This window comes from Gossypium raimondii, chromosome 5 (genome assembly GCF_025698545.1).
Source record: "Gossypium raimondii isolate GPD5lz chromosome 5, ASM2569854v1, whole genome shotgun sequence".
In the NCBI taxonomy this organism is placed as follows: domain Eukaryota; kingdom Viridiplantae; phylum Streptophyta; class Magnoliopsida; order Malvales; family Malvaceae; genus Gossypium; species Gossypium raimondii.
In genome coordinates, this window is record NC_068569.1 from 16,929,583 (window position 1) to 16,945,442 (window position 15,860).

Genomic DNA, 15,860 nt, shown 5'->3' on the forward strand with positions numbered 1-15,860 from the left:
ACAAATAAATAAATACAAGAAGCATGGTTCACAAGCTATATGCTGAGAATGTTGGATCGCATTTGTTTATTGGCCGCATGATTCACAACATATTGGTATAAGATTTAGCATCAAATTAAACTTAGATTGGGGGGTTTTATTTTATCAACCTCAAGGCTCACGAGGAGCATATAGCCGCAAACAACATGCAAAATTTTATGCTGAATATAAGAGGAGGGTCTCACAAAAAGACAATCATTGGTGTATATTACATATTAATTGACCATTAAGATCAAATATATGATAAAAATAATTGAAGTAGCATTGTAATATGTATTTTTGTCGTATCTAGGTAGTTTGAAAAAACCATTTGTATTTAACTAAGACACCTTGTTCCCAAGAATTAGTTAGGGTAGATTTGATTTGTTTTCCGGGTACCTTTTTGCTCTGGTTGTCTTCGGAGATTAGAATTAAACATAATTTCTCATGATATATATATATATATATATATATATGGTTGATAAGATCATTACATGAGAGTAGATAAACACCCATGTGAATTATCCACTTGGAGCCACGTTTCACAGCATAGCAAGAATTCTGCTTGAAAAATCTAATTCAATGTAAAAAATGCCGAAAGCACAACCACACTCTTCACTTTTGTTGTGCATTCAAAATGTAGAACACGATAGAATCACTTTTTTCGCTTTTTGGGTTCATGTTTTGGATTACAAACCTTGTTTACTCGTGTGTAAACAGGAAAAGTGAGCAAAGATGGAGCATATTGGAGGGAAAGGAATGTTGACACTTTCCAACAAAATCTCATGCTTTGTTTTAGAAAACGTCCGACCCACCTATGCCGCCAACTTGAACTAAAGTATATAATATAGACATAGGCAGCTAAGCGTTGCTAATATTTCAAACTCTTTCATACACATTACTGTATATTGTGCTACATATAAAATGAATTTTATAAAGCCCATTCAATTAAAGTTAATTAATATTCTTCCATTAAAACGTTAAACGGTTACTATGTTGATTCTCAATTTACTAAACAAACTGGCTACCGTTTTTAATTTCGCAACCAAAATTTAATATGTAAAATTGAAAGCTTTATTATTTAGTAAAGGCGACTGCTTTGAGTGTCGAGTTGTGTGGGTTAATAATAACAAAAATATATTTCATAAATATATTTTAATTTAATGAAAAAAGTAATATCTACTCATATTCATTAGTCGGAAAACTGAGATGCCCTGGCAATATATACTTTGCACCGCCATGGTGCTTCAGAGATTGACAGTTCAACAAAGTAAGTAGGAAAATGCTTCAACAACACCTATTTTGTTCTTCTTTTTCTGGGTTGTTGTAAAGGATGAGACACGTTCAAGATATGGTATTAAATGTTTATATAATTATATAATTTTCATGAAAAATATTTAATATTCGTACTATATAAAAAGACCGCGTACTAGATGTAAACACGCGCGTCCGGTGTTCCGAAAAGCGTGTGAAACCAATCTGGGTCTAACATGATTATGCAATGAAAAAATAAAAGACAAGACTCGGATAATTTCTTTTTTCTTTTTCCCAAAAACTCGGATAAATTTAGTTCATCTTTTGCTTATCTAAGAAAATCTATAAGGCTTATTGTTTTTTATTTTATATTTTTTAATCTTAATTTAACCATTAATCATTTAAAAGAGATAAATAGTTTTCTTAATATTTCTCTTATATTTCAGTTAACAAATATTTTAAAATTCTAAAATTTTTAAAAATTTAGCATGAACTATATGTTATAAGCTAAAATATTTAAAAATTAATATTTTTGTTAGTATTTTATTTAAATAAAAAATTTGTGAATGCTTGATGGTCAAATTTGAGTCTTTTTTAAAGGTTGATAGTGAAATTTAGCTTAAAAAAGAATAAAAAGGAAAATGATAAAAAGTTTAAATATTGAGGACTAAATTTGATATTATACCAAACTAACCGCTATTCCTTGCCCTGTGACATCATGCTGTATCTTTATAAATCTATAGAATTGGAATGTAAAGTCAAATTCGAAAAACACGAGAGCAAATTTCAAAGTAAAAGCTTGCTCTGTTTCTTCCATCCGATTTTGCATTGGCCCCCCCTAAGAAAAAAAGAATTAAAAGTAAACCCAATTTGTCATAAAATATAGTATTCGTGGTAGTTTTAGAGGAGGGAAAGTGAGGCTAAGTCAAACAATCCTGTTATAGGACCCACTTCTGCAAAGCCATTCACCGTCCTGATAAAGCGAGATCCTTGTATATATAAACAGAGCGCTAGCTAGCAATTCCATAGCAGCATTTCAAAGTTTGCGGATTACCCAATTTAAAACCAATCAACAGAGCATTTTTCTTTTGTGTGTGTGAGAGACAAGAACAAGAACAGCTATAGCTCAACATCTTTATTCAGCAATGAAGCGTATTCTGTGTGTGCTGGGTCTTTTGGCGTTGCTGGTTTCAGTACAGCTGGATGGTGTCCATGGGCGAGCCCTTCGATCAAAGACGACGGACGACAATGTGGTTGTTCCAAGTTTGGAAGGAGAAGCGATGGGTGTTCCTTCGTCGGCTGTATCGACAAACGACTCCCGCAGCAGCCGTAAGTCGTTGAAGAGTATGGCTTTTACATTAGCCTCCGGACCAAGTAGAAAAGGTCCTGGGCATTAATCTTACGCATATTGTTGGAGTCCTGGAGACTCTTTTTTGTTTTGCTATTTGGGTTTTTCAAATTATACGAGGGACCCAGGTATTGTTGCACAGATTTGTAAGCTACAGGCTATATACAGCATTTTTTGTTCCTGTTTAATCTCCTTCCAGGACAACGGGAGATTTGTTTATTCATTCGTTTAAAAGAGAAGCTTTTGATTACACTTGTAATATTTGACAGTTTAGGTTGATAAATTTGAGGTAGTTACACACTTTTTTTTTTATTAGAATTAGGAAAATCTGTGAACTTTACTTGATAATGAAAAAGATGGAAATCATATACTTTTTGATGATGATGATGATGATGTCGTTTTAAGGTTTGTATGATTTTGTCTGCAAAATCACCTACCACTTACCAAGTCTCTCTCCCTCTCTTTCTCTTTCCCTCCAAGAAAGTAAGTCATCATGTCATGTGAGCTAAACCCATCTGAAAGCAAGCAATTTCGAAATCTAATAATGTAATCTAAACCAATGAAGACCGGCAGATCTTGCATCACCCGTTAGCTTTGACCGCTGCCTCCTTTGATACTTGTATGTCAGATTTAGCTCACATTTCATTTTCCTGTTGTGTTTCTATACAGGCTGGAAATGGATTTCAATTCCAAAAAGGTAGTTTGTTTTAAGGCTTATTATTGAAAAGCTTGCAAGTTTGGAAATAATGTTTTAACAACTCCATCTCTAGCTTAAGCCAATAGCTTTCACGTCTCTCTCCACCGAGCTTAAGATGGATAATAAATTAAGAACACTGTTATAAAGGACTTTAGATTTCTAAGGTGATAGACCCCGTGAAAGGAACAACTAATCTTAATGTGTGTTTAAAACAACACTCGATGGAATATATTTATTTTGGTCAAAATAATATACAGTAACTTTAAGCTTTCGGCTTGCTATATGCTGAATATTGCATCTCCATTTCAATTTGTGTAAATGATTGTCAAATACTGTCACCTAACACTGGCAAAAACCACCTTCTTCTGTCCTCTAGTGTGTTAAGTTGAGGATGTGCAGCAATAATATAAGGAAATGGAGAATTGGTAGTCAAAATATTCGATACTAAAAAGTCATCACATGGTTAGGAAAGCTGGTGCAAAGTTTTCGAAGATTGAATTTCAAATATTACCATGCAATCGGCCAAAACTAAGCAATTCTTCAGCCACCTTCAACCTACCAGATGACAACACGTGTAGGTTAAAATTTTGGCAGTAGTGAAAAGTAGCTATAAAATCCTCTTTTGACCTGATCATACAGACATGACACATTCCAGAACAAAGTAAAACCAGGATGATTACTTTGATTCGGTACAGAGGCGGATCCTTACGGGGGATTAGGCCCCAAAATTTTGGAAAATTTTAGATGTTTCGAATTTTAGAAAAATTTCATTATATCATTTAATTTATTTAAAAATTTTAATTAAACTTTTTAGAGTTTTTAAAAATTCTCATAAATATTTTTGTTAGAACCCCAAATTTTTATTCAACTCCTCAAATTTAGTTTCAAAATACACCACATTCATTTTGATTCAGTATGGCCCAGACTATCATAATTTTAAGTCGTTGGAAGGCTAAAAGCACATTCAATCGTTTGTTTCATATTGTGAGCTAAATTTTTAAGGAAACTTGGTCCCCCCAGTGCTAATTGCTAACCTAAAACTGGGTTAAAAAGTAATGTTGTTAAACTAACATGAGTCTCCCTGCAGAAACATTCACAAAAGGAGCACAGCAAACAAACAAAAGAAGGGTCAATTATGGGAAAAATCCAAACAAAACTCTTATACACTTAACACGTTTTTCCAAAAAGGATTCCTTGATTAATTGGAAAGCGGCGGACAATTTCACTTGCATCGTGCCTCAGGTCCCCATAGGCCAATGTCCTGTTGCAACCCCCCCAAAAAATAGGCATAGTCTTCAACTAAAAAACTAACGGCGGGAAGCGCGAGTAGTTGGACATGCGCAAGAGAAGGAATTCAATCAATCAAAGTGGATACAAGGCCAATAAGATTGGCTGTCTTCTTTTTTTTTTTTAGATTTTAATATGTATTGTTGATAGAGTGATACAACAGGAGAAAAGTATAAAGAATAGGAGGGAGATTATTATGGAAACTAATTCACACACTCGAGGAGAGCCAAAAGTTATGAAAAATAATGGTGAAAAGAGATTCAAAGCTGAGAGTGTATACTTAATATCATTTTAGGGTCCGTTTCTTCATCATTTTTTGAGGTATTTATAGGCAAAGGTCTCGTATAAAATAGTGCTAACGTGTTAAACTTGTCATTTAGTCATCACTATGAAGCATGTGGAAGGGATATCTTCGATGAGATAAAAATATTTGTGATAGGATAAATCTCATCATTCATTTTGATTTTGATGGGATAAAGCAGCTAAACTCACATGATGTTTGGCACCAACAACTTCATATTCTCAATGAAGATTAAGTCGTCCGTTGCACAAGTAATCATTCTAGAAGGACAGAGTTCACATGTGACCTTTCGACTAATTGCTGACAAGCTTATTGTTCAGGCATTTTCTTAACTTACCACATATCTTAACGTGGATGGAGGTATATCAACATGAGTCCAAATTCTAATATCTACACTCCTTTTCATTTCCCCAGTTTAAATATTTAAAATATATTGAACTTTTATTTTTTATATTTTCAACAGCATTTTAAAATTTAAAACACAAAATTATTTAATTTTATAAGAGACAAACTAATTTAGTCTTGGATGTAATCTCCCATGAACTTTCACTTCCAAAACTCTTGTTCCCTTATTTCAAATCACAAACCAGTAGAGATGAGAAGGTACGAAACAAGAGTATTTTGGAGGTGAAAATATATCATTATAGACTGGAGTTGGCATGCTAACACTGTCAAACTTAATAGTCAAAATGTATGATAAACCAGACTTCATGCAGATTAAAGTACAATGCAGCAGCAAACGTATCCATATTGTATAGAGAAAAATGAGCAAATATGAGAAGTAAAATAAGGAGCCACCATACAAATCTATGCAAATGAAAAATACGTTTGTGCATGTGTTTATATATTATGGATCCACCTTTAGGGTGAACATTAGGTCGAATCGAATTAAAAGAATTTGAGTTAATTGAGTTGATAAATCTCATTTCATCCTTCTTTAATTCAATTTGAATTTTCTTTTCGAATTGAGTGAAATTGTTCAAGTTAAATTAAAAAAATTTAAATATGTCAAATTAAAATCTTGTTATAATATGATTAATTTCATTTTAAAGCACATAAATTTGAAACCTTATATATTTGAAAACATTTTCAAAGCATGTAAATTTGAATGGTTAATTTACTTATTTAGATCCCAATTAATTTTTTAAAATATTTTAATTTTTTAACATTTTATATATTCTTATATATCTTTTAGAATTTTTAATTTTATATATTTGTTTAAAAATACAAATTTTGGATTCTTTTATAAATATTTTGAATTTTAAAATTATTTAGAATTATTTTGTAATTTTGTTGAAAGAAACCAGTTTGCTAATTTTCAAAAATGATAGAGACCAAAAGATATTTACACTAATATGTTATTTGAGTTATTTAAGTTGTAAAATTTAACAACTCAAACTCAAAACTCAAATTACTTATTCGAGTTGACTTGAGAAAACCGAATAATCCGATTCGGTTAACTTGAAATTCGAAAAAATAAATCAATTTTTACAATTCAATTAAAATTGTACTCATCCCTATCCACCTCTACAAAGGTAGGTTTTGACTCTTTTAAGTTCATTACACGCTGGGCTTGAGTTTTGACACTAAGGATTAAGGGTACTCAAATCATAGCTTAACATTAATAGCATTCCCCTATGCCTCACCCGTAACAGGTTTTGAACGGATTTGCATGGTTGAATTTCCCACGGGCACTGCAGAGACCATGATCTCACGAATCCTATGGTACTCTACTCTAATGAAGTGTTCCACTAGAAATTGCGGAGATTATGATCTCACGGGTCACGAGGGCGTAGACGGGCTGGTGAACCTAAGTGGATACACATCAATAATGTGGATTGCTGGAAACAAGAAATAAGCATACCCTGATAAAGATTTTAAAGTATTTTCTCATTTTGTTTGGTAACAAATAGAAGGCCGTGCCATTTCGCAAGGATATTGCAGATTCATTACACTGATAAGCTGAACTTGAAAAGAGACAAAATTCTCCTAGATACTTATAGGGAATTCATGGAGAAACACAACATCAAGATGTATAGCCACATCAGCATTGACAACATGTGACAGACCTAAATATGAGCATTATATTTATGGTTGAAAGCCTAAGCTTAGATTATACATAATGATCTAGAAAGTTGCAACATGCCCAAAACAGACTTGGTTGAAAGGGATTACTAAATTATACTCCTTTCTTTCTTACAGAACTTCTATATATGCAAGAAAAAACTCAAAGAATCATATGCAACACAGCTTAATGAGAACGGAAGCTCACAAAGGTCAAGCAATCACCAGATGGGAGGGAAGTATGATAAAAACAAGATTTATAGATGGATTATTATTTCATTTACCTTGGAACATGAAGTTGGATGGTATCTACCCACAATAATCAAAAGAGAATATGGGGTCCTAGGTATTAACAACATAAGAATTATAATATTCCTTCAATCAAGATGCAAGCCGGAGGTACGAGATAAAGAATGACAACAGAAAATTGACTCTATTGCAATGCAATGCTTAAGCTACAACTAGAGCTGGGTGAGGAAGTTTTGGGCAACAATAGTTGAAGCTGTTAAAGGAAATCAAGTAACACAGTACCAGTAGGAAAAGAATATGATGTAACTCGGCATTAGGGATATAGCAAACAACCAGATTCACCATTCAGAAAAAGAAAATGACGTTCAAACAAGTAGGAGAAACATACTGTACTGTTACAGATTTATGGAACATTAACATAGCTTGAGAACTAAAAACACAAATAAATTGTTAAAGCATTATATACCTATTTTCTTAACTCAGGCACAAGAACAGGTCATACAAACATGTTGATATTACCAAGTGATAAGTTCATAACAAAGCATCTACTCTTTACTTGTCCTATAGCACTTAAACTATCCCTTCCATGCTAGATTCTAATTCACGGCAGAAATATCATAGAACTTTCACATCTTCGTGGCTCTAATCACCAAACCTTTCCAAACACAAATTAACCTTCCAAATAAACAATAATTTTTAAAAAGAGTTCCAATAAAAGCAGATTGACGAAATACTAAGACCATATATCAGATATATAATACAAAACTGCTTAGAGCTCTTTCCGCATTTAAACTCATTCGTGACTTTCATCTCGATTTCTCTGGATTCCATAATGTTTGGCCTTTAAGATATGCAAATTCAGAACAACATTGTCTAATTCCTATGAAACTATTGACTGAATTTGTTGAAACAGGAGATGAAACCCACACAGTAACAAAGGCACAAAATGCCGATGAGTTGCTGGCAAATAAATCATCAAGGAACAAAGTTTTTAGCACCCTCTATTTTGAATTTTGCACTGAATCAATTAAAAGAGTAATGAAAACCAGTCAACTTACAAAATGAAGCATATTTTCCAGCAAGATAACATAAAAGCAACAAAAAAAAGGCCACAACATATTGATAAATACCATTACAGATATTATTATCATGGTATATAAGTAATTAAGCATCCCGCAATATTTATAGTCAGTAGAAACAGATCTACTAAAACCCTAGCAATACCAATTATCAAGCTAAACAAAAAAAGAACCCTAAAGAGACAATGTGAGAAACAAGAATACTCAAACTCAATCCTCAGCCTTGACGGACGAGGAGGAATCCTCCTCACCAACCGCAGTTCCCACGTTATTCGAGTCTACTTCCGCCGAACCTGAAGGAGTGGAGTCAGTGGCAGCAGCAGCTCGGGCTTTGACAGTGTCGAGCATACGCTTGCTGATTTCCTTGGAATACACCTGGAGGATCTCGATGCCGTCCTCGTCGGTGGAGAAGGATGCGCCGGCGACCGAGAAAGCCTCCTCCTCGATCAACTTGGCCGCGGCGGAAGCCTCCTCCTTTGGGATGGTTCCATAGCGTTTGGAAAGGACGGATTCGGAGGATAGCGTCTCGACGAGACGGTTGAGGACGGCGTCACGAGTTCGTTGGGTGGGGGGCCAAATTTTAAAGGTGAGGTTGCTGAGTTTGGCGGCAGTGTCGTCTACTTGGGTTTGGGTGTGGTGGGGCTCCGTGGTTGGTGCGGCAGAGTCCTTAGCAGTGGGGGATTCAGGATCAGCCATTTGTTTGGGTGGAGAGTGAAGAACCGGATTTGTTTGGGCGGGGTGAGCAGAGAAGTATTTGAGGAAGGGGAAAGGGAGGTGGGTGGGGTGCGTGTGGGTTGAAATGAAAAGGACTCACCAGCTTTACTGTACTTTTAAATCTGCATATGCTCTAAATGCTATACATTGTATTCAATTTTTTAACTTAACATCCAAAGTTCATGCTTGCCCTCCTCTTTGATTTTCGTTTAAGGCAGGCAATTAACCAAAGAAGCAACCTTATCTTACTCAAACCCATCTCACCCCTTTGTAACGTAAGATGGCAGATTTTTCACTACATTTACCCCGCCTTCTAATAAATTATTAGATTATTTAGATAATAATTAATTTTTAAATTTTCTTATAATTTATTTTTAAAATAAATGAATTTTACATTTACATTACAGCCAACTCAACTTTGTATGTACTTATTTTCTAAATTGTAAATAATATTAATTATAATTATATTTTATTGATTATAGAAGTTAAATGTAATAATTGTTTAACGTCTACCTTTCAACTTAAATCCATTTTAAATAGGTAAATTTTATAGTTGGTCATCCAACTTTTATAACTTTTTATTTTGGTCATCAAAAAATTAAAGTTTTCAAATATGGTATGTTTTCATTTGTCACCTACAGCGTGTTTGGTTCGCTGTAATGGGTATGCGGTTACCCATCTATTATGCGCGCCCCACCCATTCCTGCGTTTGGTTCGGTGTAATGCCCTATTACGGGCTTATTACATTACGGACGTATTCGTGATATTCTCTGCTTGCTGGCCGATTTGCATTCCCTTCCAAAAACCACGATTACCCTATTACGGACGTATTCCCGAAAACCTTTTCTGTTTTACCCTCGCCGAAATCGACCTCCACCCTCTCCCTCCCAACATCAATAGAAGTTGTTTCTGCAAAATCACCTCCACCCTCTCCCTCTCCCTCCCTCCCAAAATCGCCGCTCCCGTTTCACTTTCATCTTGGCATCTTTCGCCGACTCTACCGTCTCAAATCTCCGACCCAATTGTTTCGGCAAGTGGTTCTTCTCTTTTTAATTTCATCTCGGATTTTTATTTTCTTCCTCATGATTTTTAATTTATTGTAGCTTTTATTTTCTTTTTTAGCATTTTATTTGTTTATTCCCACCGGTTATTCCCACCGGCCGAATGTTGTTTATTTTTAGAACTGATTTGCTTGTTCTGTCGACCAAAAACAGATTTTTGTTCTTCAAATGCAAATAAACCCTGAAGAAAACCTTTCCAATTCAATCAAGGTAAACATTGTCTTCCCTAATCCCTTTTATGTTTTTAATGTTTCTGATGAAAGATTCAACATTTGTAGAAATTGAATCATGCATTCACCATTAACATGAGGTTTTAGAAAGTTTGATTCATCAAATTGAAACATGCAGTCACCTTTAATACTAATACGGTATTTTTTTTCTGAAAACTAAACTAGTTGAATTGAATCACGAATCATGCAATTCTGGCTTGAATCCAACTTTTCATTATGAAAGCCTATGACTTTAACATGCTTCTTGTATAGAGTGAAGCTCATTGTGTTTGGTTTGAATTTAGATGGAAGATTGTTTTGAATCTGATATGCAGTCTATTGTTCTGCTGAAGTTTGTCTTATTTAGATGAGGGTGAAGTTTGTCTTATTTAGATGATTCTGATATGCATTCTAATGTGATTTCTTAGGTCAAATATCTGTATGTTGTTTGACATGGCTTGCATTTGGATGTGTTCTTATTTAAATTTGAATGTGTTCTATTTTGACATGGCTTGCAGTCTAATGTGATTTCTTAGGTCAAATTTTCTTATTTAAATTTGAATGTGTTCTGTTTTGATGTTGTCAATATTTCTATCAGATCATCATGTTCTGTCATCCAGCTTTAATTCTTGTAACAGCCTGATTTTTGACCCTAATCGGAACAGTAGTTTCGAGACCACAAATCCAAGTCTGAAAAAAAATATTTTAGTATTATTTTCTATGTCTGTGATATTTGAATTTGATTGTGTGAAATTTTCATAAATTAATTTGACTATTTGTGTGTTTAATTTGATAAAAGGACTTAATCGCGTAAAATGCAAAAGTGGCTAGTTAATTGTTAAAGTACTTTATTGCTATGGTTTTTCTAATGTGGGGTCCTTATGTTGATATTATACCAAATAAATTATAAGTGGACTATTATAGACAAATGTTAGTGGATTTTAAATGAATAAATAAAGGTTAAAATAGTAAATTAGGTATTTATATGTATTAAATAAAATAAAGCATGAAAGTGGCCATGCATTTGGCTTTGTTTTGCCGAAAATTGAAGAACAAAGAACACCTTTGGTGTTTTAAACATTCGGCAGTTAGGAAGCTAAAATTTGGTATGTATTTTGCTTGGCTTTTGATAATTTTTACGTTTCTGAGATCGTTGCTTCGTATACTTTAAAACCCATGTCTTAATTTTGTGAATTGTGGATAATTTTGAAATGTGCCATTGATAAATGCTTGAGTTTTATGATGTTAATAGGTGGGAAATAAATATATGTTGTTAGATTTTCATGTTATAATTAGCAATTTTTGATAAAAATGTGTATTAAGGACTAAATTAAGAAAATATTAAATTGAGGGACTAGAATGTGAAATAAATGACATGCAAGGACCTATATGAGATTAGGAGTATTCGCCATACTATAGTAAAATTAATTTGGAATATTTTGTGTTTTGTGTAAAAAGGACTAAATTGTGAAAATGTAAAATGTTAGGGTAAAATTGTAATTTTCCCATTTATGTGAATTTAGGCTAAAATTGATGGAATAATGTTTAAATAAGTTTAATTTGAATTTATTTAGATCAAGAATTAAAGAAGTCGAATTTGGATCGGGGAAAAACAAAAGTAGTCGAATAGTCGAACGTCTCCGTCTATATCCGAGGTAAGTCTATTAGCTATTTAATGATATTAAATTAGTATATATGTATGTATATCGATTACAGTTGTTGTTGAGCTTTAATTTGAAGTAACTTGATTGAATAAATTAGAATTATAAATGGTATATATATGTGTATGAAGTGTTCAATATATATATATATATATGCTTATATAAATTTTTGAATTAAGTTAAAGTAGGAATGCTATAAAAGTATATATATATATATATATATATATAAATATATAATGTATTAATATTTATATATGTATCTATATGAATATGTTCTGAATTTAATTGATTGTTTGAAGGTTATATATATATACACATAAGATTGAATATGAGAAAATAAACACATGTATAAATTCTTGCTTTGATAAAAGGTGCGTATTATACTCATGTATACATGGGTTTTCGAATATACATATATATATGTAAAAAAAACTTTGGGTTTTGATTAGTGATATGTATATTGTAATTGTATAGGTAATTTTTTTAAATAAGGTGATTATATGTGAGATGGAACATTTATATATATAATTAAGTATTGATTATATTATAAGATATGAATGTTAAGCATGTATGTATAGTTTTGAATATGTATGGATGTACATAAATATGTTTTCATATTGAGCTTAGATACAAATATATATATATATATATATATATATTATGCTCGAATAGGTGTGTATACATAAGTACATGTAAATTATTTGTATTAAATTTAGTTATGTATATTTATATATACATGAATAAGTTGTGAACTTAGGTAAAGGCAAGAATGTGTATATATAAATTCATATAGGTTCGAATATAAATAACATACTTGTATGGGCTTTTAATTTTATTTAAAAGGTATAAATGTTAAATATGTATACGGGAGTTTGAATATATATCTATATGTACATTTGTGTACAAGTTTTTAGATTGAATTAAAGACATAAAAGTTTATGTTTTTATAAATGAGGTTGGAATATATATTTATATGATTATAAGTTATTAGTACTTGAAGTGGATTGAAAATATGATTTGCAAACTCATTTATGTTTGAGCATGGACTACGGTGAATATGTATTTGCTGTTAATAAATATTTGAGGAATTATTCTGTATATGAGAAATTAAGATTTTCAGGTTTTAAAACCTAGCAGATTAAGTGCCGGTGAACTGAATCAGGCTATAAGCCTAGCAAGCTAAGTGCCGGTGATTTGAATCAGGCTATAAGCCTAGCAGGCTAAGTGCCGGTGATCTGAATCAGACTATAAGCCTAGCAGGCTAAGTGCCGGTGATCTGAATCAGGCTATAAGCCTAGCAGAGCTAAGTGTCGGTGATCTAAATCGGGCTTTAAGCCTAACAAGCTAAGTGCCAGTGAATCTGCTTTAAATTAAATGATTATTTGCATTAGGTATATATATGATTTTGGTTATATGTAATGGATAAATATATGAACATTTGTTTCTAAGTATTTGATGAGCATATAAACGTTCAATCTTTGTGTTTAGTGAGTATATATATATGTTGGTTATCATGAAATTGTTGGATATATATATATATATGTGTGTATGCACTCGACAAATGTGGATTATAGTAAAATATATATGTGCATTCGCACATGTGATTGATAAGTATAAGTATATGCTTTTGGCATATGTATTTGAATAATATATATATATATATATGCATTCGATGAAGTGCAAGCGATAAGCACTTATATGCATTTAGATATATGAAGGTGATAAATACATATATAAATTTAGTTATAATAAGTGTATATGCATTTGGAGCTAATATTTGTTAAGCATATATGTATATAAGCATTCGGCTATTCATGTTTATGGTGAATTTACATTCGGTTTTAAGAGTTGATAATTAAGTATGCTTTTGACTATATGTAATAGTTAACATATATAGTATTTGCGAATTCATTAAGTGTATCAGGAAATTACATAATTATTTTATAATTTCTGTTATGCTATAGACTTACTAAGCTATAAAAGCTTACTTTGTTTGTTTATGTCTTTCTGATTTTTAGACTTAAGATAAAGCTTCAAGCTCGGGGATCGTCAGCAAGTTCATCACTCTATCTGCTGTCTCGGTATTAAACTATTTAAATTTTAACTTTGGCATGTACAGGCTAGATAAATGTTTTGGAAAATCGTACTTTGATATATTGTATATGAAATTAATAGCCATACGAAAATGGTTTATTTTCTTATGGTTTAACGGGATCAAAATGTTATGTTTTGTTTTAAAAAGGTTAAAGTAGAATTTATAATTATACTTACTTAAAATTTGGCTAAGCTTAATATATTTCCATTTATATATATATACAATGCTTATATTTTGATTTAGAAATAGTTGATTTAAACATGTATTCAAACGAATTGCATATCAATGTTAAATTCTTGAATTCTATTGAACGTTTGTATTGAGGTGTGTTTTGTTCAGTAATACTTCGTAACCCTAGTCCGACGACGGATAAGGGTTAGGGGGTGTTACAATTCTAGTTTATTCTTGTGCTTTTCCTTTGCTGCATGGAACTGCAAGGTTTCAGTCCCATAAATTGAAAAAATAAATCTGTGACTTGTGTTAGGAAAATATGTGTTCACAGCTGTGCATGAACATGCCTTGATATTAGAAAGTTGTTTTTGTGTTTGTCATGAGATAATTTAGATTACACAGACATGTACTGTGTTTGATAAATCTGTGTAGGCACTTTGATTGAGCAAAAATGTTGATGGATTTATTTTCTCTGTCTATAGGAAATGAAGCTCTCTGTAGCAAAAATGTTTTCTTTTGTGAACTATGTTGTACAAGTTTTATCTTATTGCATTATTTGACTAAATACGTGTATGTATGAGCCATTATCATTTCTATTAGGCAAGGAGTACTTTCTTCATGGCTACGGTCCAATATATGCTCTTTCAGCTGATGTTGTTGCAAGTTTGGTTCCTCTAAGAAGCGACAGGTACTATTAAATCCATAGTTATCTGTTAAATCGATTCCCTCTGTTCTTTATGTATCTTGTTGGCGTTTTGTCTATATTTGGGTCATAGATCTTGACTTGCTGACAATGTTGATTTTGTATCTTTCGCAACTATTTCGGCAAGAGATTATTGGAATGTTTCTTTGTTATTGAAATTTGGATTTTCATCTACTTTTCTTTTTCTTCTGTTTTATGGTTTTACCGAGTTTGCAGTGGCTGATTTCTCTTTTTTTAGCTCTGATTGATTTCTCTTTTGCAGCGGCTGACAATGCCTTTTTAATGTTGTTTATAGTGATTGATTTTGCTTTTACATCTACCCGTGTTTGTGCAAAGTGCTGTGTGAAGTGTATATGTTGGTGGTTTTAATCAAATAAGTTGGTTCTTTCACATGCCATATTCAATATCTTGAATGGGATTCTTCAAATGATATGGGAGACTGCTTTGGGGAAATATATGAAGATTTAAGACAAAATTCAATTGTCGTGTCGTAGTTGATGCACGGCTTTCCTCTACATAACGGACTTTCAAAGTTAAACTATTTTATCTAGTTTTCATTTGGAGACCATGATATCTTTTTTAAATTATTTCAAAATATTTTTATACAATGTAATTTTAAAGATAACTTATTATTGTTATTTAAATACTCGCTCTATTATTATTATTTGAATAAACTATTTTATCTAGTGCATTTTTCTATAATATTATCTTAATTGATATTATAAATAATCTTATTAAATTTTATATTACTTAAAATTTATTAGTTGAGAAAATTTTAACAATATGATAAACAATCTAAATAAAGGGTAATTATATTATTATAGAAAATTTTAACAATATGATAAACAATATGATAAACCTTGTATACATTCGTAATTAATATTGTATTTAGTTAATTTCCAACAATTAAGAACACCTTATAAACTTTGAATGTATTTAGTAGAGCGTA

At 32.0% G+C, this 15,860-nt stretch overlaps 1 protein-coding gene across 1 annotated transcript; it reads right to left on the reverse strand.

Annotated features, from left to right (window-relative positions):
• Positions 1–8,337: 8,337 nt before the first annotated feature.
• On the reverse strand, positions 8,338–9,165 carry LOC105770414 (MFP1 attachment factor 1). Its single transcript, XM_012591610.2, has one exon. The coding sequence runs from the start codon at positions 8,991–8,993 to the stop codon at positions 8,508–8,510; it is 486 nt and encodes a 161-aa protein (XP_012447064.1). The 5' UTR covers positions 8,994–9,165; the 3' UTR covers positions 8,338–8,507.
• Between the last annotated feature and the right edge of the window lie 6,695 nt (positions 9,166–15,860).